This window comes from Tamandua tetradactyla, chromosome 6 (assembly GCF_023851605.1).
Source record: "Tamandua tetradactyla isolate mTamTet1 chromosome 6, mTamTet1.pri, whole genome shotgun sequence".
Classification (NCBI taxonomy): Eukaryota; Metazoa; Chordata; class Mammalia; order Pilosa; family Myrmecophagidae; genus Tamandua; species Tamandua tetradactyla.
The window spans coordinates 25,377,361-25,398,388 of NC_135332.1; the positions used below are offsets into that span (position 1 = coordinate 25,377,361).

A 21,028-nucleotide genomic window follows, 5' to 3' on the forward strand; every position below is an offset into this window, starting at 1 on the left:
GAGTCAAAGTTGGTTGTTCATGTCTTTCCAGGAACCCGTCCATTTCCTCTAAATTGTTGTATTTATTAGCGTAAAGTTGTTCATAGTATCCTGTTATTACCTCCTTTATTTCTGTGAGGTCAGTAGTTATGTCTCCTCTTCCATTTCTGATCTTATTTATTTGCATCCTCTCTCTTCTTCTTTTTGTCAATCTTGCTAAGGGCCCATCAATGTTATTGATTTTCTCATAGAACCAACTTCTGGCCTTATTGATATTCTCTATTGTTTTCATGTTTTCAATTTCATTTATTTGTGCTCTAATCTTTGTTATTTCTTTCCTTTTGCTTGCTTTGGGGTTAGCTTGCTGTTCTTTCTCCAGTTCTTCCAAATGGATAGTTAATTCCTGAATTTTTGCCTTTTCTTCTTTTCTGATATAGGCATTTAGGGCAATAAATTTCCCTCTTAGCACTGCCTTTGCTGCGTCCCATAAGTTTTGATATGTTGTGTTTTCATTTTCATTCGCCTCGAGGTATTTGCTAATTTCCCTTGCAATTTCTTCTTTGACCCAGTCGTTGTTTAGGAGTGTGTTGTTGAGCCTCCACGTATTTGTGAATTTTCTGGCACTCTGCCTATTATTGATTTCCAACATCATTCCTTTATGGTCCGAGAAAGTGTTGTGTAAGATTTCAATCTTTTTAAATTTGTTAAGACTTGCTTTGTGACCCAGCATATGGTCTATCTTTGAGAATGATCCATGAGCACTTGAGAAAAAGGTGTATCCTGCTGTTGTGGGATGTAATGTCCTATAAATGTCTATTAAGTCTAGTTCATTTATAGTAATATTCAGATTCTCTATTTCTTTGTTGATCCTCTGTCTAGATGTTCTGTCCCTTGATGAGAGTGGTGAGTTGAAGTCTCCAGCTATTATGGTATATGAGTCTATTTCCCTTTTCAATGTTTGCAGTATATTCCTCACGTATTTTGGGGCATTCTGATTCGGTGCATAAATATTTATGATTGTTATGTCTTCTTGTTTAATTGTTCCTTTTATTAGTATATAGTGTCCTTCTTTGTCCCTTTTAACTGCTTTACATTTGAAGTCTAATTTGTTGGATATTAGTATAGCCACTCCTGCTCTTTTCTGGTTGTTATTTGCATGAAATATCTTTTCCCAACCTTTCACTTTCAACCTATGTTTATCTTTGGGTCTAAGATGTGTTTCCTGTAGACAGCATATAGAAGGATCCTGTTTTTTAATCCATTCTGCCAATCTATGTCTTTTGATTGGGGAATTCAGTCCATTGACATTTAGTGTTATTACTGTTTGGATAATATTTTCCTCTAACATTTTGCCTTTTGTATTATATATATCATATCTGATTTTCCTTCTTTCTACACTCTTTTCCATATCTCTCTCTTCTGTCTTTTTGTATCTGACTCTAGTGCTCCCTTTAGTATTTCTTGCAGAGCTGGTCTCTTGGTCACAAATTCTTTCAGTGACTTTTTGTCTGAGAATGTTTTAATTTCTCCCTCATTTTTGAAGGATAATTTTGCTGGATATAGGAGTCTTGGTTGGCAGTTTTTCTCTTTTAGTATTTTAAATATATCATCCCACTGTCTTCTAGCTTCCATGGTTTCTGCTGAGAAATCTACACAAAGTCTTATTGGGTTTCCCTTGTATGTAATGGATTGTTTTTCTCTTGCTGCTTTCAAGATCTTCTCTTTCTCTTTGACCTCTGACATTCTAACTAGTAAGTGTCTTGGAGAACGCCTATTTGGGTCTAATCTCTTTGGGGTGCGCTGCACTTCTTGGATCTGTAATTTTAGGTCTTTCATAAGAGTTGGGAAATTTTCAGTGATAATTTCTTCCATTAGTTTTTCTCCTCCTTTTCCCTTCTCTTCTCCTTCTGGGACACCCACAACACGTATATTTGTGCGGTTCATATTGTCCTTGAGTTCCCTGATACCCTGTTCAAATTTTTCCATTCTTTTCCCTATAGTTTCTGTTTCTTTTTGGAATTCAGATGTTCCATCCTCCAAATCACTAATTCTATCTTCTGTCTCTTTAAATCTATCTTTGTAGCTATCCATTATTTTTTCTATGTTTGCTACTTTATCCTTCACTTCCATAAGTTCTGCGATTTGTTTTTTCAGTTTTTCTATTTCTTCTTTATGTTCAGCCCATGTCCTCTTCATGTCCTCCCTCAATTTATCGATTTCATTTTTGAAGAGGTTTTCCATTTCTGTTCGTATATTCAGCATTAGTTGTCTCAGCTCTTGTGTCTCATTTGAGCTATTGGTTTGTTCCTTTGACTGAGCCATATTCTCAATCTTTTGAGCGTGGACAGTTATCTTCTGCTGCTGGCGTCTGGGCATTTATTCAGATTTCTCTTGGTGTTGGACCCAGCAAGGTTGTAATATTTTTCTGTGAAATCTCTGGGTTCTGTTTTTCTTATCCTGCCCAGTAGGTGGCGCTCGTGGCACCCGTTTGTCTGCGGGTCCCACCAGTAAAAGGTGCTGTGGGACCTTAAACTTTGGAAAACTCTCGCCGTCCTGGGGGTTCGCTAGCCGAAGCGGCTTGAGCCGGCCTGGGGTCCGAACGCAGGGAGGGTTGCTGGTCGCCGCAGCCAGGGAAAGAGCCCGTCCGAATTTCCTAGTCGGCCCTGGGCAACAAGCGTGGCGGGAGGGCGCCAGTGGCAGCGGCCCGCCCGAGAGAGTGCACGTTCCCCGGAAGTCACGGGTTTGGAAGGGGCCTCCCCCACCCGTCACCGTTCTCCGCGGCCTGGGGGTTTCCGATCCAATTCTCTCAGTTGGTCCGGGGGGCTGCGCGTGGTGTGGGCACCAGCCGCCTTGGTTTCAGGGGACCGCCTCTCCAATTCTCCCAGCCAGCCCGGGAAGGGGGAAGGGAGTGACTCCGGCCGCTTCCCGCCCCGCCCGGTGAGGCCCGCGCGCCTCGGCGATCTCACCCGAGCTGCTTCTCTCAGCCAGCCAGCCGTTCCAGGATGGGGTACGCTGTCTTTTTTATCTCTGTTGTGGCTTTGGGCGCTTTCTGTATCGTTTCTACTCCCCTAGTAGGTGTCCTGGAGAAGAAACTAAGATCCGCGCGTCTTACTAAGCCGCCATCTTCCAGGAAGTCTCGATTTTAGACTTTCTTGCGTTATTTGGGCAGTCTTCACCATTTCTTTCCCTTCTCTCCTCGTTGACTTTGGATGGTCAAGAACCAGAGTTCTCCCCAGGACAGCTTTTGAAGAAAAAAATGTTGAACCTGTTCACCCGCCGTCTTCATAGCCTGTCTCCCTTAGGGAAATCCATTCCCTCTCACCATCTAGGAGAGGGTCCCTGCCTGTTGGCAGTTGTGTTTATCTGCACATCTGAAGGGGAAGGTGATACAAATGTTTTATTGAATGCTCTGGGCACTTAGATGTTTGCCACTGAATCCTCATGGTGGAGTATTCTTCCCCAGTTAATAGGGCTCAGAAAGGGTGAATAATTCCCAAATTCCACAGCTAGGAGCGAAAGCCAGGATTTGAACACAAGTGTCTCTGACCAAGCTGGATCCTTTTCTTCTGCATCGTGCTGCCTCCGCACAGGCCACCAGATTTCTCTCCTTGGGTTCAGGGCTGTGCTGTCAGGCTGTGTTGGGGAGGGGGTGGTTGCCATCTGAGACTGGGTCTGGGGCCACTGTCAGACCCTGAGGAAGTTTTGAGATGGTCAAGGGCCACGGAGTGTCAATCACATCTCTCGGGGATCCTGAGCTAGAAATTAGAGCTTGTGGGGACAGTTCAGTGTGAGTCTAGGCCCATCACTTACCTGATGAGGGCCACTGTGATGAGGGCAGCTGGTGCAGCTGGCAGCTGAACCAGCTCCTTCCCCAAGACACTGGAGATCTGAATTCAAGGTGGTATTGGCCAGCAACCAGCAGGGAGAGGTGGCAATATGTTAGTATTGGAAATGATCTGTCTCTGCGGTTTAATTTCATCCTTGAGCCTTGTATATTGTGCTTGAGCCAGGGACCTTATTTTCCCCATTCAACTGGACACTTAGGAGACAAGGGTCATCTCTCCCCGTCTGTCCTCAGATTCCGCTCCTGTTTAAACATTGACTCCCCTTCCTCTTCATGATGAGGTCCCCAGATTAGGCCTCAGGGAGGCAGGAACCTCCAGAGGGAAGAGGCTGAGATGTAGGGACATACCGCCTTGAGCTGACAAGGCCATGGAAACATGGTTTGTCTCTTTCTTCCCCAGTGGTGCTCTAAGGGCCCCACGAAAACCACCTCTTGAGACCTTCAGTTTAATGTTTTATTAGCACAAAGGAGAAAGGCATCTGGTGCCGAGTTAGCCTTTTGAGTGTCCAGAGCTCTGGCCACCTCCGCTTCTACCCCAAATCCTAAATGGAGCCCTCTCAAGTTTATTCCAGCAGAAAAAAAAACAAAAAACAAAACACAAGTATTCGAAGGCTTAAAGATCCATGTGAGCAGATTCCTTTTTATTTCTCTTTCATTTGTTTTCTCTTCCATGGTCCCTTAGAGAAAGGAACCTTTTTAGGGATAAAAGGCAATACAAAGCCCAGTGCTGAACTTCAGCACCCTGGGGTCATCTCAGTCCCCAATGACCTCAGTGAGAGGGGTGGATGGAACAGGGTGAGGTAGGGTTGACCTCCTGGAGGCTCCCCTTCCCTAGGGGCCACCCAGTGCTGAGGAAGGAAGACAGGAGGGGCCTCCCCCGCCCCGACTCATGTTCCTGGGAGCTGCCACAATGGAGGAATGGGGCTGGAGGTGGGAAGTTGGGGATGGCAAGGAAAGGAATAAAAGGAAATAAAGAGATGAGCTCAGCCTTGCTAAGTACCTAGTGATGTGAAATTGGGCTACAATGTCCCTGTCCTATCCCCCAAACTCTACCAATCCCCAAATTGGCTTCATAACTCCAAAAACTTTTAAGGAAGGAGTTTGGGGTTGGAAGAGAAAAATGGAATGGGGGTTTGCACTGTGGATTGTAATCTAGGGCTAGTGGGAAGACCAGAGGTGTCTCTTCTATTTCTTAGGTGGATCCCAAACTTCACGCCAGCAGAGGGGAGAAAGACCATTAGAAGGTCAGCCCCACTGCCCACTGTGCCCCGGAAGCAGGTCTTGGTGCGTGGGGCCGGGCCCAGGCTTCCCGGCCTTCAGAGCTCCTCGTGGACCTGCTCCTGGTCTTCGTCTGACTTCAGCCTGAGCTCCCCGGCGGTGATCTTCCCGTCCTGGTTGCGGTCCTGGTTCTGGAACATGTCCCTCAAGGTTTTCTCAGGGTCCTGCCCGGGCAGGAGGCGTCCTTTGCCCTCATTCACTTGAGTCTTGATGAAGGTAGAGAACTGGGGGAGGGGAGCACCAAGACGAAGGTGGGGTAAGGGCCACGGCCACGCGGCTGTGGGTGGCCTCTTGGGAAAGTCCCCCGGGTAGAGACCAGCAAGTGTTTCCTTTTTCTTTTCTTTCTTCTTCAGGCTGCCCAACCCCTTCCCCAGCCCAGTGAGGACGGGTGAGAGGAGAGATGCTGGTGCTGGGGCCTGACAGAGAGCAGTGGGACCAGGTTGGATGGCATGGCCTGGGGGATAGTCAGCGACCAGGGACCAGAGACCAGGGCTGCAGACTGTGCCAGGAGAGAGGCAGGGACAAGGGAGCCAAAGCCTTTGTGACTCGGCAGAGCGGGGAGGAACACCGAAGCCGGGTGCTGGGTGTGGGCAGGCATCCTGGCTGGGAAGGGGGCATGGGCATGACTCAGCTCCTCACCCACCTCCTCTGAGGGCACCTCTCCATCCTTGTTGAGGTCCATGTCTTCAAACAGGTTGGCAGGAGGGTCCTTGTGCCACACAAACAGGTAGCCTGTGGGCAGCCCCTCCTCCCGGGACACCAACTCCACCTCAAACAGCAGCACAGCACTGCCGGGGACCCCGCGGGCTGGGGGCGGGGAGGAGAGAAGGAAAAATCCTGTTCAGGCCAGGGGCTGGGCTGGCTCCCCAGTCTGCAGGCCTCAGTGTTTAAGGACCCATTCTGAAGGGTTCCCTGGCTCCTCCCACCAACCATCAAGGCCGGAGACAGGCAGGGGCAGAGGGGACAGAACGCCAGGCCGACCACCCATGGCCTCTGGCCCTCACCTCCACTCTCCCCGTGTGCCAGGTGCGGGGGGACGACCAGCTGCCGCCGCTCTCCCACACACATGCCCTGCAAGCCTGTGTCCAGGCCTTCGATCACCTTGTTAGCCCCCAGAGTGACCTCCTGGGGGGCCCCATGGTCGTGCCTCGGGAAGAGAGCAGATTCCCAGGTCAGGCCCAGTTCTAGTTCTCTCCCCGCTGCACTGGAGAGTGCAGACAGAGGCCTAACAGCTCAGCCAGGGGACGCACCTTTTCATCTTGCCACTGCCCCAGAAGTGTGGCCTTGAGCTCTCAGCTCTGCCTCAGTTCCCTTAAAATGGAAAAGCAGCTCTTCCCCTACTGCTAGTTTCACCTTCCTTTCCCCTGTAAAGGGTTTCGTCTCCTCACACCTGCTGTCTCCTTTACTTAAATGGGAAATGGAGCAGGGAAGCAAGAGTCTGGATGCGCCCCCAGCGGCTGGGGAGCTGAGAGAGGACTAGGGTTTTCTCCCTCCTCGTCCAGAGGGAGAAGCAGGAGTCGGAGGTGCTGTGAGGGGCCTCCCCGCACCCGTGCCCACCCACCTGCCCGGCCCTGGCCCTGCCCTGGACCCACGAGGAGAAGAGCCTGGTGCCATCCAGCAAGGAGCAATTGTAGTGGTATCGAACGAAGTCCCCAAGTTTGGAGGTCTCGCTGCAGGTCTCAGAGGGCCGGGAGAGGATCTTGATGTCCACCGGGTCTGCAGGGTTGTGGAAGTCGATGACGTGGACACTGAAGACCAGCACGGCGGAGCCAGGGATCTTATCTCCTGAGGCCAGAATGGGGGCGTGGGTCAGCTTGGGGCTCCAAGAGGGCTGGCAAGGGCTCCAAGGGCTCCACGGGGTGGGGCTGGACCTGATTCCCCGGTCTCCAAACACTCCCCGCCCCCACCCTGGGGTTTCAGACGAGGATGGGATGGGATGTCTGTCCACATGGTTAATTCTTCTAATATACTCGGTAGGGAGCGGGGGGGAGGAGGGGCCGGATACTACAGTCTAGAAAGCCCCTTTACACTCATCTGGCAACTTCTCAACAACTTACCCTACTGATCAATAAGGTTAGTCCCATTTCACAGGTATGGAAACTGAGGCTCCCAGCAAATCTAGGTCTCAAATCCAGGTCTTTTTGCTTGCTAGAGCTATGCTGTATCTGCTCTTCCATAACCACCCTCCCTCCGCCAACGCAGGAGTCAGAGGCCCTTCCCCAGGGTGGGGTGGGGGGAGAAGTGGGGGGGTGGGGGGACCGCCTCTGGTGGAAAGGGCTGGAGTTGGTGACAGGAATCGGGTGGGTGACCTGATGTCACCTGTAAGCCTCTTTGCGAGGGAGAGGAGCAGAGCACCACGGAGGGGGTGGGGGGAAGGCCAGGTGGGCAGTTCAGGAGAGGTGCGGAGGGGGGGTTGGCAGGAAGGACCCTACCGGTTCCGTTCTCCCCGTAGGCAAGGTGGGGGGGGATGGTGATCCTGCGGCGCTCCCCCACGCAGGCACCCTGCAGCCCCTGGTCCATCCCGGGGATGATGAAGCCCCGCCCCACGTAGGTATTATAGGTGTGGTTGCGGGAGTAGCTGCAATACAAGGGAGGGGGTGTGTGTGTGTGTGTGTGTGTGTGTGTGTGTGTGTGTGTGTGTGTCAAAGGGGCCCCTCCCCCTTCCAGGCAGCTCAGAGCTGCTGCTTGGGGTGACCCCAGTGCCCGGCTTTTCCCTCCCTGCCTTGGCCTTTTCTACTTCCCTCCCCTGCCCGGACTCCTGGGGACCCTCCGGACCTGGAGTCAAAGAGGGTGCCGTCCATCAGCGAGCCATTGTAGTGGTATCGCATGAAGTCCCCGGCCACCGCCTTCCGGTCACAGCCGGGGGGCTGCTCCAGCGTCTCCAGCTTCACGGTGTCCTTCGGGTTGTGGACGTCTATCAGTAGGACGTGGAAGACGAGCGAGGCCTGTGGGGGGATCACAGTCCCTGGGGAAGGGATAGGGCTTGAACCATACAAGAGGGGAGCAAACCAGGGCTCCTATTTGACCCCAGAAGTCCTACGTTGGCACCATGCTTAGGTGCCCACCCTGCTCTCCACGCCCTCTCCCTCCCTGGCAGCAGCTGCAGCTTCTCACTTCCCCTGTGAGGCCTCGGCTGGGTTTACCCCAGGGCTCCCAGCAGCCCAGACGGAGCCTTTGTGTTGAGTAAGAATAAAGCACCCTTTCTCGGTGAGACAGTCACCCAGGGTAGCTTTCATCCTTCCTTGCCTCCTTGGCTGGGTGCCCTTCAGCAGTGCACAACCCGGACAACTGTGTGTGGCAGCCCTGTTTTCTGTCTTCTAGAGAATGCCCCCTCAGCCCCTGCCTGCTCTCACCATAGCCTTTCTCGCCATAGGCCAGGAATGGAGGGATGATGATTTTCCTTCTCTCTCCAGGACACATGCCCAGCAGCCCCTGGTCCATGCCCTTGATCAGCCAGCCCGAGCCGACATAGGTGTCATAAGTGCCACCCCTACTGTAGCTGCAGAAAATGAGGAAGAGGTGGTGCTGGTGAAGGGGAGATAAGCAGGATGGGCTCCCAACTCCATCCCCACAAGCCATGGTTCCCAGCACTTCAAGGGCTCCCCTCCGGCCCCTCACCTGGAGTCGAAGGCGGTGCCGTCCAGCAGCGTGCCATTGTAGTGGTAGCGGACAAAGTCACTGTCCTGAACCACGCGGGGGCACTGGGGTGGCTGCAGCAAGGTGCTCACCTGCACGGCGTCATCCTTATTCCACACATCCAGCAGGACCACGTCGAAGTAGAGGGTGGCATCCGGGGGAATGAGCCCCGCTGTGAGGGCGGCCCCCAAGGGTGGAGGTGGGGTGGTCTGAGGGTCCTGTGTTGCCCCCCAGCACACCTCTAGTTACCTCCCTCCTGACCAAGCTATGATCCCACCCTGGGCCCTTATGGATCCCTCCTCCCTCCCGCCTCACTACTACCCATATTATACTGTGTGACCTTGGGCAAGGCACTCCCCCTCTCTGAGCTTCAGTTCTCTGGCCCTGGAGGTCCCTGATTGTGCCTCCTGGTCTCCTCCATCCCAACCCCTGTGCCCCAGGCTCCCCACCAGTGCCCTCCTCACCCAAACCGATGCTGCCGTAGGCCAGGTGGGGAGGCACGATGAGGCGTCGCCGCTCGTTCACACACATGCCCATGAGGCCGCGGTCCATGCCAGTGATGAGGCGCCCCACGCCCACCACGATGGCCACCAAGGTGCTGCGGTCATAGCTGGGGGACAGCGGGATGGAAAGGCCTCAGGTGTGCACAGGTGAGGGGCATGCAGCCACATGCCTCCTCTGCCCCAGGTCCTGTGTATGCACACGTGTGTGCATTTACACACACACCCCCCACACACAATGCCCTCTCCCTGGATACGTGCGTGGATACACATGCTCTCACAACTCCTCACGCCTCCCTCCCACACCAGCTGGGACTTCCACCTTAAGAGGATGGTCCCTGAGAAGGCCAGGGGCTTCGATTTCCCAGGATGGGGGGGGACGGGGGGGGGGGGCGGGGGGAGGCAGGCCTGCCTGCTCCAACCATTTGCTGAGAGCAAAGCGATGGGGAGTAGAGCAGAAAGGGGAAGGGGGACATCTACTGAGCACTTGCTGTGTGCCAGATTAAATGCTTGGCATTTCACATGCACCCTCTCATTTAGTTTTCTCCCCTATGAGGTGAGCATCATTGTTTTCATTTTTCTTATGTGAAAAATTAAAAGTTGCGGGACAGAGTGCCTTGCCCAAGTCTCACAGCTCCCGTGTGGCCTGTTACCCTCCACAGCCCGGGCTGTTTTGGCCACTGCATCATCGGTTCCCTAAGAAAAGGAAGGGGGAGCAGAGCTGGCCAGAAGGTGGGGATGGGAATGGGTTGTAAATTTTGAAAAGGCCTATTTTTTAAATTGCCATAGCTTTTATTTTGGTTATATAATTTTCAATTTATTTTGAGTTTTCAGAAGTTAAGGGGGGTGGGAAATTTTAATTTTGCTCAAAAGGGGGGCTGTGTGTTAGGTAAGTGTTGCAGGCACGGATTGCAAGAACCTGCCCCCAACCCCCTCTCCGGGTTCCCGGAGTCTTCCCTGGGGGAATTCCCAGCCCCTCCCCGACTCCTGGAAGTCAAGGGCCTAGACCTCACTCTGTCCACTGAGCTGCCTTTCAAGCCTGCCCTGCTTCCTTCCCAGGGCTGTTGTGGGGCCCCAGGTAGGGTAAGGAGTTTCTGAGAGTTAAACAGTCTCAGGGCATAAGATTCTCCCCAGAGTCAAAGCCAAGGTGTGTACTGAGCCTGCGAGGTGCGTATTGTGTGTATTGTGCTCGCAGTGTGCGAATCTGGCTTTCTTTCATTCATCATCTTGAGTCCTAACATCGGTCCTAGGAAGCGGGTGCTGTTTTATTATCATTATTGTATATTTGAGAAGTTGTGGGTTTTACAGAACAATCATGCATAAAACACATGATTCCCATATACCACCCTATTATTCACGCCTTACATTGGTGTGGTACATTCCTTACAACTGATAAAAACACGTTTTTATAATTGTACTATTACTGCAGTCCATGGCCTAACTTAGGGCTCATTGTGCTGTGCAGTACCATGGGTTTTTACTTCTATTCTAGTACCATATATATATATAGCCGAATACCAGGTATTGTCTTTAATGTCCATTTTCTAGGTGAGGAACCAAAGCACAATGCCTGGTCCAGCGTCAAAGAGAGCCTGCCTCCAAAGCGATGTCCACTCATTTCTTACGGGTTGAGTCGTGTTTTGGGAAGGTTCAGGCCTGGCCTGGGGTCTGCGTGTGTGACTGGGATTGCAGGTCTACCCCTGAGACTGGCCCGCAGCGCTGCTCCGCCCCCACCAGCAAAAGCACCCCGAGGCCCATCTCTCAAACCCCAAGACTGGTGAAACGGGCCGCCGCGCTGGCCTGGTGGAGCTAAGATGGAGGGAGGTGAGGTGGGGAGGGCAGCTGCCTGCAGGACCCAGCGAGGGGTGTGTGGAAACCCTCCCTTCCGAGAAGGCCAGGGTGGCATGTCTTATCGTGTGACACGTAGACAGTTGGGTCCTCGGCTCCAAGCCGTGCCCCTGCTCCTGATGTCTTAATATAATGCCCACTCTGCTTTACCCCTACCAGTTGCTGCCAACTCCCATCTCCTCCAAAAAAGGCTCTAGCCCTTCCCCTCCCACTGCAAAGGCACTGAAAACTGGGGCTGGAACCAGAGAGGGAATCGCGGTGGTGGAAGGTTAGTGGGTCGCAGGCTGAGAGACCACCAAGGATTCACATGCAGCAGGGAATGTCCCCTTCCCCCCAACACTTCGACCAGAACTCCCCCACCCCATCCCCATGCTTTTAAATAAAGCAATAGTGAGTATATAGAGTTCACCCTGAATATCAAATACTTAGGGGATGGAGGGAGCTTGTGTGAAAGAAATTGGAGTTCTCTGAGAGGCGAAGGTTTGTAATTGGAGGTAGGGGGATGTTTGGGGGGAAATGGATGTCTAGATATCCCCAAGAGTGCTGTGTTTGAGGGTAAGGGGTCATGGAGTGAGTGCCTGGATACAGAGCTTAGGAGAAGCAACGAGGGGACCCCAGGTCGGAAGAGAGTCTGGCTGGGAGCTCAGGGAAAGAAAGTGGTGAATCTGGGGGTGCCAAACCCTTTACCTCGAGTCAAACTTCTTGCCGTCCTCGAAAGTGCCATTGTAGTGGTACCGCACAAAATCCCCCATCTGCACCTCCCGGGGACAGGTCCTGGGGATGTGGTACCTCTCGATGACCACATCTTCCAGGGGACCCCCGGCCGGGCTGGCACGGCCGAGCCCCCGCACCACGGCCTGGACCAGGAGCAGCAGCAACTGCAGCAGGGGGAGCCCGGGGAGGGTGTGGCTGGGGGCGCCCGTGGGAAGCATGGTGCTGGGAGCAGGCAGCCGGCAGCGAAGGCGAGCTAAGGGAGCCGCGGCGCCAGCCTCCTTGCCCCCTCTCCTCCCAGAGCTAGCTCCCCCTCTTCCTGTCCTCCTTCCCCACCCCCGCCCTGGCTGGTCGACGTGGAATGGGGGCTGGGGAGACTGAGCTGGCCGGCCGGAGAGGGTGGGGGAACCGGAGGAGAGCGCCGGGTGAGAGTTCCAGGAATGCACCACAAAGAACTCCAGATTCCCCTCCTCCCCCAGCCCCCACTCAGAGCTGAGAGACCTGGGGCCGGGATAGGGAGGGAGGTTCAGGAAAGATGAGAAGTCTAAGCGGACTCCCAAAGAAAGAACACACACACAATCTTTCCATGTCTTTTTCTGGAGCCCCGGGGTCCTAAAGCCAGACTGAGGCACCCCTAGCTTTCTTTGCGGGCACGCCCAACTCTAGGTGTCTTCCAAATGGAAAGTGAGGATCCGGAATCTGAGGGGCATCTCAGTGCTTCCCCCCACACTACTATCCTCCAAGGAGAGGAGCGGCTTTGTCCTCCGAAAGCTACACTACTGGAAGGACTTCTGACCTGGGTCGGAGATACATTTGGCGCCGGTGTTAGCGGAGGGTGAGCGGGACAAAATTGGGTGTGCGCCTCCCCGGCTGCGCTGGGGGAGATGTTTGGCGTAACGTCTTCAGGGGTGGGGGTGGAGGGTGCAGAATGGGAGTGTGGCGGGTGACCAGAGGTGCCAGGGCAGTTTAGGGAGAGGAGCGGGAGGTGGCACCTCCCTCAATTTCTTGCTCTTCAGGTGGGAGGACAGCTTCCGCGTGGGGATGGGGCTTCTTCCCATCTCCTGAAGCGTTCACCCATCCACCATCCGTCTTGGGGTTGCAAGACCCCCCAGGCCAGGCCAGGAGGTTGGGCCAACGTAGGGCGCGCCTCCAAGACGGGGAGATACGGCCCTTTGCCCCTCTGCGGCCCGGACTCAGGCGACTTCTCTTTCCACACCCCCACACCCCCTCCCCACTCAAGACCGGGCGCTAAGACCCAGCGGGAGCGCCCGCCCGGCCTCTGCGCCCGCCCGCCGGGGCCCGGACGCCTTCTCTGCTCGGCAGCGCCGGCCGGGGCACGGCGGGGGCATGGGCTGCGCGGCGTGGGGGCTGCTGTGGCTGCTGCTGGGCAGCGCCGGGGCGCAGTACGAGAAGTACAGCTTCCGAGGCTTCCCGCCCGAGGACCTGATGCCCCTGGCCGCGGCCTACGGGCACGCGCTGGAGCAGTACGAGGGCGAGAGCTGGCGCGAGAGCGCGCGCTACCTCGAGGCGGCGCTGCGGCTGCATCGGCTGCTGCGGGACAGCGAGGCCTTCTGCCACGCCAACTGCAGCGGCTCCCCGCCGCCCGGGGCCTCCCAGCCCGGGTCCGGGCCCGGCCCCGACGGCGGGAGCGACGACGAATGGGCCCGCGAGCTACGGCTCTTCGGCCAGGTCCTGGAGCGCGCCGCCTGCTTGCGGCGCTGCAAGCGGACGCTGCCCGCCTTCCAGGTGTCCTACCCGCCGCGACAGCTGCTGCGCGACTTCCAGAGCCGCCTGCCCTACCAGTACCTGCACTACGCGCTGTTCAAGGTGGGCGCCCTCCGCCCCCCGCCCCGGAGACCTCGCGCGTGGGGGGCCCGGCTGGGGCTCGTCGCTCCATCCCTGCGTCTGGTTTTACGGGCCGGGCCGGGAGGAGCGTGGCCTTCATCCAGAGCACCCTCGGGGCTGCGGGCTTTGGCCCTACTGATCCGTTACCCACCCCCAACCCCCACCCCCTCCTCACCAGGCTAACCGGCTGGAGAAGGCGGTGGCCGCGGCCTACACCTTCCTCCAGAGGAATCCGAAGCACGAGCTAACCGCCAAATACCTCAGCTACTACCGGGGGCTGCTGGACGCCACGGAGGAGTCCCTCACCGACTTGGAGGCCCAGCCCTACGAGGTGGGGTGGAGGGGCAGGGCGTGGCGTGGGGCTTGGCCTGGGGTTCCTGCCTAACCTCCATTGAGAGAGAAGTGGGGGGACGTAGGGGGGCCCTCTGACCTCTTCTGCCACCCCCGCCGCGTCCCATACCAGGCCGTGTTCCTCCGGGCTGTGAAGCTCTACAACGGCGGGGACTTCCGCGGCAGCACCGAGGACATGGAGCGGGCCCTGGCTGAGTACCTGGCCGTCTTCGCCCGGTGTCTGGCTGGCTGTGAGGGGGCCCACGAGCAGGTGGACTTCAAGGACTTCTACCCAGCCATAGCAGGTATCCTCCCACCCAGACCCTTGCCAAGGCGCCCCTCAGAACTTCCCAGAAGTCCTTTCCCTTTATGGAACACGTGTGAACTGCTGGGGAGAAAGACACAAGTCAGGTGTTATCCCAGCTCTCAAGGAGCCCTCTGTGTGCTGAGACACTGGCTGCAGAGAGCTGTGGTAGGGAACGTGCAAGGTGCTGGGCACTTGTGCAGAAGACTGTGACGTTCCAGGAGGGTATGGGAAGGTTGGGTTCAAAGGCCTTCCAGGCAGGGGTCAGTGCAGGTGCCAAGGTGCTGAGGTGGGAGACAGCCCAGCAGGTATACAGAAAGTGGTTGTTCAGTGTGGCCAGAAATCACATGTAGTCTCAGGATCTCTAGCCCTGGGATCCCTCAAAGGGACCTATCCTCAACTTCTCTGCCTGACTTCAGTACAGTCTTAAACTTCACCTGCCACTCTCCCCTCCCTGGCTCCCTCTGGTTTTGTGGGCAGGTGGAGCTGGAGATGGTAAGGCAGCCCAGGAGAGGGACCAGCCCACTGTCAGCATCGCTTATGGCCTGCCAAGCTCTTGACATGGACTATGTAATTTAATCATAAGTCCCTGAGTGTGATGGAGCTGTTAGGCACACCAGCTCCTCACTCCTGCCTCCCACCCCCCAGATCTCTTTGCAGAATCCCTGCAGTGCAAGGTGGACTGTGAGACCAACCTGACTCCCAATGTGGGTGGCTACTTTGTGGACAAGTTTGTGGCCACCATGTACCACTACCTGCAGTTTGCCTATTACAAGTGTGAGTCTCCTGGCTGGGCCTGGGCAGGGGAGAAAGGAGGAGGGAGAGGACGGCACTGGGGTCCTTGTGGCGTTGTGGGGCATGATCCCTCGGAATTGAAGATCCCAAGTGATTGGAGGGAAAGCTGGGGGTGGTGGGGATATTGGGAAAGAACTCTGTGGGCCTTCGGGGGTCCGTGAGGGGCTTGTGGAAAGAGATAGAGAGCAGCCTGGGAGAGAATTAGAAGGTAGATAGCACTTGGCAGTCTAAAAAACCCTATCTGTTTATCTCACTTCACTTGGTTCTATCACCAGCCCCATGCATTACTGGATCCATTTTCCAAATGAGACCATTGAGGCTTATAGAGGGCAAGGGGCTGGTCCCAAGTCACATGGCTAATTAAAAGTGGCGCCAGGACTTGAAGCCTCACTGGAGGGAGATCTTGGTGTCCCCTGAAGGCTGGAAAGGACAACCTCCAAAGTTCCCTTAATACGGATATGCCAAGGTTCAGATAGAAGCTGGAGTTGGAGTGGAGGGGCTGAGGACCAAGGGGCCAGGGAGCCTCTTCATGGGGCTGGATGGCAGAGAGCTTCAGAGCCAGCTGCCAGGCTCTCATTCCCCAGCGCCATTACTCTCTAGCTGAATGAGCTTGGGCAGTTTACCCAACTTCTCTGTGCTTTGGATTTTTTAAGTATAAAAATACTTGAAATACCAGTGAGTTTTAAATGAGTTACACAGGGCTTGGCTCATGGTAAGTGTTCAAAACATGTTAGTTTGCATTATTATTAGATGGGGTGAGGAGCTGAACAGGTATTCTGGGAGGCCTCTGGGGACCCGGGGTCACTGGGCTGAATTGGGAGAGACGTTGGGGTGGGCTTGGAGGGGTTGTCCCTGAGTGCGGGGAGGTCCAGACCTACTCCTCCGCCCATCCTGCCCGCAGTGAACGACGTGCGCCAGGCTGCCCACAGCGCCGCCAGCTACATGCTGTTCGACCCCGAGGACAGTGTCATGCAGCAGAACCTGGTGTATTACCGTTTTCATCGGGCCCGCTGGGGGCTGGAGGAGGAGGACTTCCAGCCTCGGGAGGTAGGCACTGCCTTCCAAGGTTCTGGTGGGGCATGTGGTTTGAGGAACAATCCCAATTTCTTCTGCAGACAGGATGGGAAGTGGAAAGAATATGTAGCCAGTCCTGGATTCAAACCGCAGGTCCACCAGCTGGGAATGTCATTTATCCTTTCTGGGTCTTTTGCCTCTTCTTCAAGTTGGGAGTCATACTACCTACATCATAGCACAATGTCTGGGACATATCCTGCCCACTCCCTTCCCCACCCATAGCACCTTCCCCTCTTGCCTTTCTCCTTCTTCCCCAGGGGACCCCCTAGCCTGGACCACCTGAGGAAACCCCTTGGAATCTAGGACAAAACTGGCAAATATGGGGCACATAGTACACTTCCCACTTTCATTGTCCATGGCATTCACTGCTAATCAATTGAGGCACGCTTTCTCACTGAGCCCTCAGAATCCTTCTCAACCCAGCATTCTAAGCAGCTTCGATTATGCTGTCAGCATGTGAGCTGAAACCTGTTCCCTGCTCCTTGAGCTGGCAAAGGACCAGATGACCTAAATTCTAGGAGCCCTGGTTCTCCCACCATCTCCTGAACCTGCACTAGCAGCAAGGTTCCGTTTAACCCCTTCCCCCCCACAGGAAGCTGTGCTCTATCATAACCAGACCACTGAGCTGCGGGAGCTGCTGGAGTTTGCACACATGTACCTCCAGTCAGATGATGAGGTGAGTGGCTCCCTGTCCTCCAGGACTGGGTCGTGGTGGGGGGTGGGGGTGGACACTTCAGGCCTCTTCCCTGTGCCAAAGCTCTGCCCCGTCCCTGGCAGTCAGCTATTGTAAAGCAAGAGAGGTTTGCTTGTCTCTTATCTACACTGTCCTTCTCTCCCCAACTTCAGTGTCCCATGTCCTCTTTTCTGCACATATCTGGGTCCTGCTTTTCCTGGGCCTCACGCAGATGGCACCTTCTCCAGGAAGCCATTGCTGTGTGCCCTGGCTCTCCTATGGACTTGCAGTGCCAACTCTGATTCTCTGTGCCTCCCTGGTCACCTGTGGCCTGGACTTGGAGTTATATGCAGCTGTGGTGCTTCTTGGTCTGGCCCCTTCTCTACCCAGCCTTCCAGAGGGGGCCAGGACCTAGTTATTCCCAGTCTCCCATAGAGCCCAGCAAAGAGCTGATTCTTAGAAACTGAGTTTGAATGTACAAGTGAATGAATGAAGGAAAGAAGGAATGTAGGACACAGGAAGGAAGGAACATAGTGTCTTACATTGATTCTAAATGAGAGCTGCTCAGTGGTTATTTATTCATTCCCTTCTTAGCACATCCATCTGTGCCTCTACTCATCAAACATGGGGTCAGGGTCTACACTGTTAGCACCCAGGCTTTGGTGCTAGCCAGACCTGGCTCCACCACTTACTGGTGGGTGGCCTCCCGGCAAGTCTTAGGTAACCTCTTGGAACTTCTGTTTCTTCATCCATGGAATGGGGAGAATAAATGCCCATCCCACACTGTCAGATGAGAATTAAATGGGATCAAGTACATAAAGCATTTGGTATACAGCCAGCTCACAGCAGGTACTCAGTAAATGATAACCATTATTTGTTGCCTGCTGTTTGCCAGACAACATGCTTGGGCTTGGGGTAAGTTGATGAAAGCTCAGCTTACCCAAGCAGCTCACAATCTCGTACGGGAGGCTGAAAAGCAGCCCAGGCCCTTCCCTCTTCCATGCAGGAGAGGTCAGCTCAGGGCACAGGAGGGCTCCGGCCAGGTCGGCAGTCCTCATCCTGAAGCTGACACTGGACTTTGGAGGGAGGCACAGAGAGTAAAGGCGTTCCCTGGCAGGCAGAACTGCCTGAGCAAACAGCATGCATGGAATAGCATTATATGCACAAGGAAGGTGATGCTTAGAAGGTGGGGCTGTGGAGAGGGCAATGCTTGTGCAAACACTGAATCTCATCTGTTCAGGGAGGGAGCAGTTTGAGATAAGGACATTGCAGGAGAAACCCTCAAACAAAACCCTCCTAGGTTGGTTCTTGAGACTGGGGAAGGAGAGGCTTTGGAGACTGACAGATGGAACAGGAGGCCCCCTTGGCCAGGCTGAGGCCTGCTGTTACCGTTTCTCCCCGCCCCCCTGCCCCCTGGGGCTGCTCTAGATGGAGCTGGAGGAGACAGAAGTGCCCGTGGAACCTGAGGACCCTCCATCTGACGCTGAGTTTGAGGGGGAGGGAGACTATGAAGAGGGCATCTTTGCCAACTGGTGGCAGGAGCCGGATGCCAAGGGTGACGAGGCTGAGGCTGGTCAGTACCTTGGGTCCCGGTGGGAGGGGGCAGGGATGCAGGCCAGGTTGGAGGCTGGGGCTGCAGAGGCAGTGAGGTATGTGTATAAGGTGCTGGGACCACTTCCCTGGGGGTTTCCAATGTGTGAGCAACCCCTGCTCCTCCTGGAAAGAGGGCATCTGTCCTGGAGCTGCAACCAGCTGAGCCCTCTTCCCAGGGAGCCTCACTCCTGCCTCCTGTCTCTCTGCGGCCCCCAGCCAACTGAAGGCTGTTGGGAATGGGTGGTGGGTTCACCCAAATGCTTTTTGCCTTTTCTTTTCAGAGCCAGAGCCTGAACTGGCATGAGGAGAAGGCCACCCTCAAACCCCTCAATAGCTTGAGAAGCCTGGTTCCAGTGGTGCCACCCCTTCCCAGTCTGGGCAGCAAGAACTATTTATTAAAACTTTAAATGGGCACAGCTGACCTGGCCCTCATCCTCTCCCACCTGTGATCTGCCTCCCCAGGCCGCATCCTGCCTCCTCCTCTGTTCCTCCAGACCACAGGATGGCAGGGGTGCTGCAGGCCAGCACTGGGCCAGCCTGGACAGACCCTTCCTGCTGCTCTCCGCTCCTGGACAGTCTCTTGGAGGAGAAGGTTCTGGCTTCTGGTGGGAGCCTCAGCCCCCATTGCAGAGGCAGCAGAAGGGCAGCTGGGGGCCAGGAAGAGCCCTAGGCCAGGAGTCTAGAGGGCCCTGGCACACTGGCAGTGGGGGTGGGGGTGGGGAAGTGGGGCCAATAAACTGTGTTGTTGAGTGAATCTCAGCACCTGGGTACAGTTTACCCCGGGCTGAGTTGTGGGGTACAAGTCCCTCCTGCTGCTCCCATCTTTCTTCATCTGTAAAATGTGAGGGGGTTGGGTGGGTGCGGCCGGCCTCTGGACTGCGGGTGAGTGGGAGCGCCCCGGAGCGAGCCGCCTGCAATTGCAGATGTCCCGCCAGGGGGCGTGAAGACAGTTCCCTCCCCGGACCCTGGGAAGATGGTGGGATCAGATTTCCAAGATGGGATGTAAGGTATTTTCCTAGTTCAGCAGATCTCCCCCGCCGCCGGGGAAAGTGGTGACTGCAAGGAGGGCGCCAAGGGCTTTTACTTCCGGCTGCTGTAGCTGACCCAGGTTCCCAGCGGTGTGAGGGAGTGTGCCTTGGGGGCCCTGCCCTGCCCTGCCCTCTGGACATTACCCCCTCCCAGAGCTGGGGCTGGGCCCCATCTCTCAGAAGCCAGAAGAGTTCTAGAAATATGCTTGATTAATTGGGACCTCTTGGGGGGGCAGTGGGTCGGCCAGACCCCACTTGCCCAATTTTGCATCCACGCCAGGGGACAGAGGGGCCAGAGGAGCACGGATGAGGGCAGCGGCTGCCACCCAGCGCTCTGACTCACCGGCGGCCCCACGCCCTTTCTTCCACACCTCCACCTTCTGGGGTGGGGTGGGGCAAAGTGGCAGAGGTGTCAGCCTCTAAAGAAAGTAGAGTCCAAGCTGGAGGTGGGGTTCTCACCTCCTGCCTTAATTCACCCTTACCCCAAGCGTGCCAGGAGGCCTCCCTGTCCTGCCCCAAACCCCTGTCAGGATGAGGACTGGAAGGCCAGAGTCTAGAGCAGACGCTGGGTCAAGGGGCCGGTGACCTCATCCCTCTGCCCTCGCTTAGATGGGTCTGCTAGGGGGTCATTCTGCAGCAGAGCGTCTCCTGACAGCTCCTGGTGCCAGGGTGGCCTAGGCCTTGGTGGCCTGGCCCCACCCCACCCCTTACAAGCTGCTGTGTTGCCAGCTCCCACTGAGGCCCCTCCCCCTGTTTCTGGGAGGGGCTGCCCGCCAGGGCTGGCACTTTGGAGGGTGGGGAGCAGGGATGTGCTTGGACGTGTTTGCGCAGCCATGGCCTGGTGTGAGTAGGAGCTCTGGAATCTGCGGATGGCTGGGTGTGGGTCTGGGAAGGCGTGCGCCTGCGGGAGAGAGAAGGTCTGTGCTCATGCGTGTGAATGTGTGGGTCTGGGTGTGCGTGTGTGCCTGCGGCGTGTCTGAGGATGTCCATGTCAGCCTCACAGGTGATTATGAGCATCTCTGCACGCTCCAGGAGTCCGTGGAGTGTGGGGTGTTCATGAATGTGCTTCTTAGAGGTCCATTTACTATTCATTGAGCATCTACTATGTGGCAGGCTGCTGTAGGTGCTGGGCAAACAATAGTGAACAAAGCAGGCCAAGGGCTTCCATTCCAGCCGGAAGAAAGGAGTGAATATTATAATAAGTAAATTATCTAGTTATAGTAGATAGGTGTGTTGGGAAAATAGAGCTGTGTAAGAGGGACCAGGTAAGCTAGGGAGTTGCAATGATATGTGTCAGTGTGCATCTAAGTGAGATGTGTGTGTGTGTGTGTGTGTGTGAGAGAGAGAGAGAGAGGAGGGCGTATCCCTTGGGAACAGAAGGCCAGACCCTCTTTAGGCACTCTGCACCCCATCTAGGCCTGGAGCTGGCCCCTCCCAATCCTTACTCAGCCACCCTTTCCCAGGGAGCTGCCAGCCCCTCCAGCCTCTCCCTGATGCCAGTATCTCTTCAATGCCCAGCTGACTCCCCAAACCGGTGAGACCGAGTCCCAGCGTGGGCCCTCTGGGGCGCTCCAGCCAGTCTTCCAACCC

General features: G+C 55.3%; 2 protein-coding genes across 4 annotated transcripts; one reads left to right on the top strand and one right to left on the bottom strand.

Moving 5' to 3' along the window:
* Positions 1–4,427: 4,427 nt before the first annotated feature.
* FKBP10 (FKBP prolyl isomerase 10) lies at positions 4,428–13,979 on the bottom strand. Of its 3 annotated transcripts, none has more exons than XM_077164419.1 (10): positions 13,826–13,979; positions 9,202–9,347; positions 8,720–8,909; positions 8,455–8,600; positions 7,877–8,066; positions 7,534–7,679; positions 6,694–6,886; positions 6,106–6,248; positions 5,745–5,908; positions 4,428–5,325 (listed from the first exon to the last, which is right to left on the bottom strand). In XM_077164419.1, the coding sequence occupies exons 2-10, from the start codon at positions 9,287–9,289 to the stop codon at positions 5,140–5,142; spliced, it is 1,446 nt and encodes a 481-aa protein (XP_077020534.1). In that variant the 5' UTR covers positions 9,290–9,347; positions 13,826–13,979; the 3' UTR covers positions 4,428–5,139. The 3 variants fall into 3 exon arrangements, with proteins under 3 accessions (XP_077020534.1, XP_077020533.1, XP_077020532.1); XM_077164418.1 differs by having other exon boundaries at positions 13,817–13,979; XM_077164417.1 differs by lacking the exon at positions 13,826–13,979 and adding an exon at positions 11,773–12,618.
* On the top strand, positions 13,093–19,405 carry P3H4 (prolyl 3-hydroxylase family member 4 (inactive)). The gene is made up of 8 exons (XM_077164420.1): positions 13,093–13,623; positions 13,820–13,972; positions 14,105–14,276; positions 14,924–15,052; positions 15,972–16,117; positions 16,737–16,820; positions 18,246–18,390; positions 18,692–19,405. Exons 1-8 carry the CDS (start codon positions 13,144–13,146, stop codon positions 18,712–18,714), a joined length of 1,332 nt encoding a protein of 443 aa, XP_077020535.1. The 5' UTR covers positions 13,093–13,143; the 3' UTR covers positions 18,715–19,405.
* Positions 19,406–21,028: the final 1,623 nt, after the last annotated feature.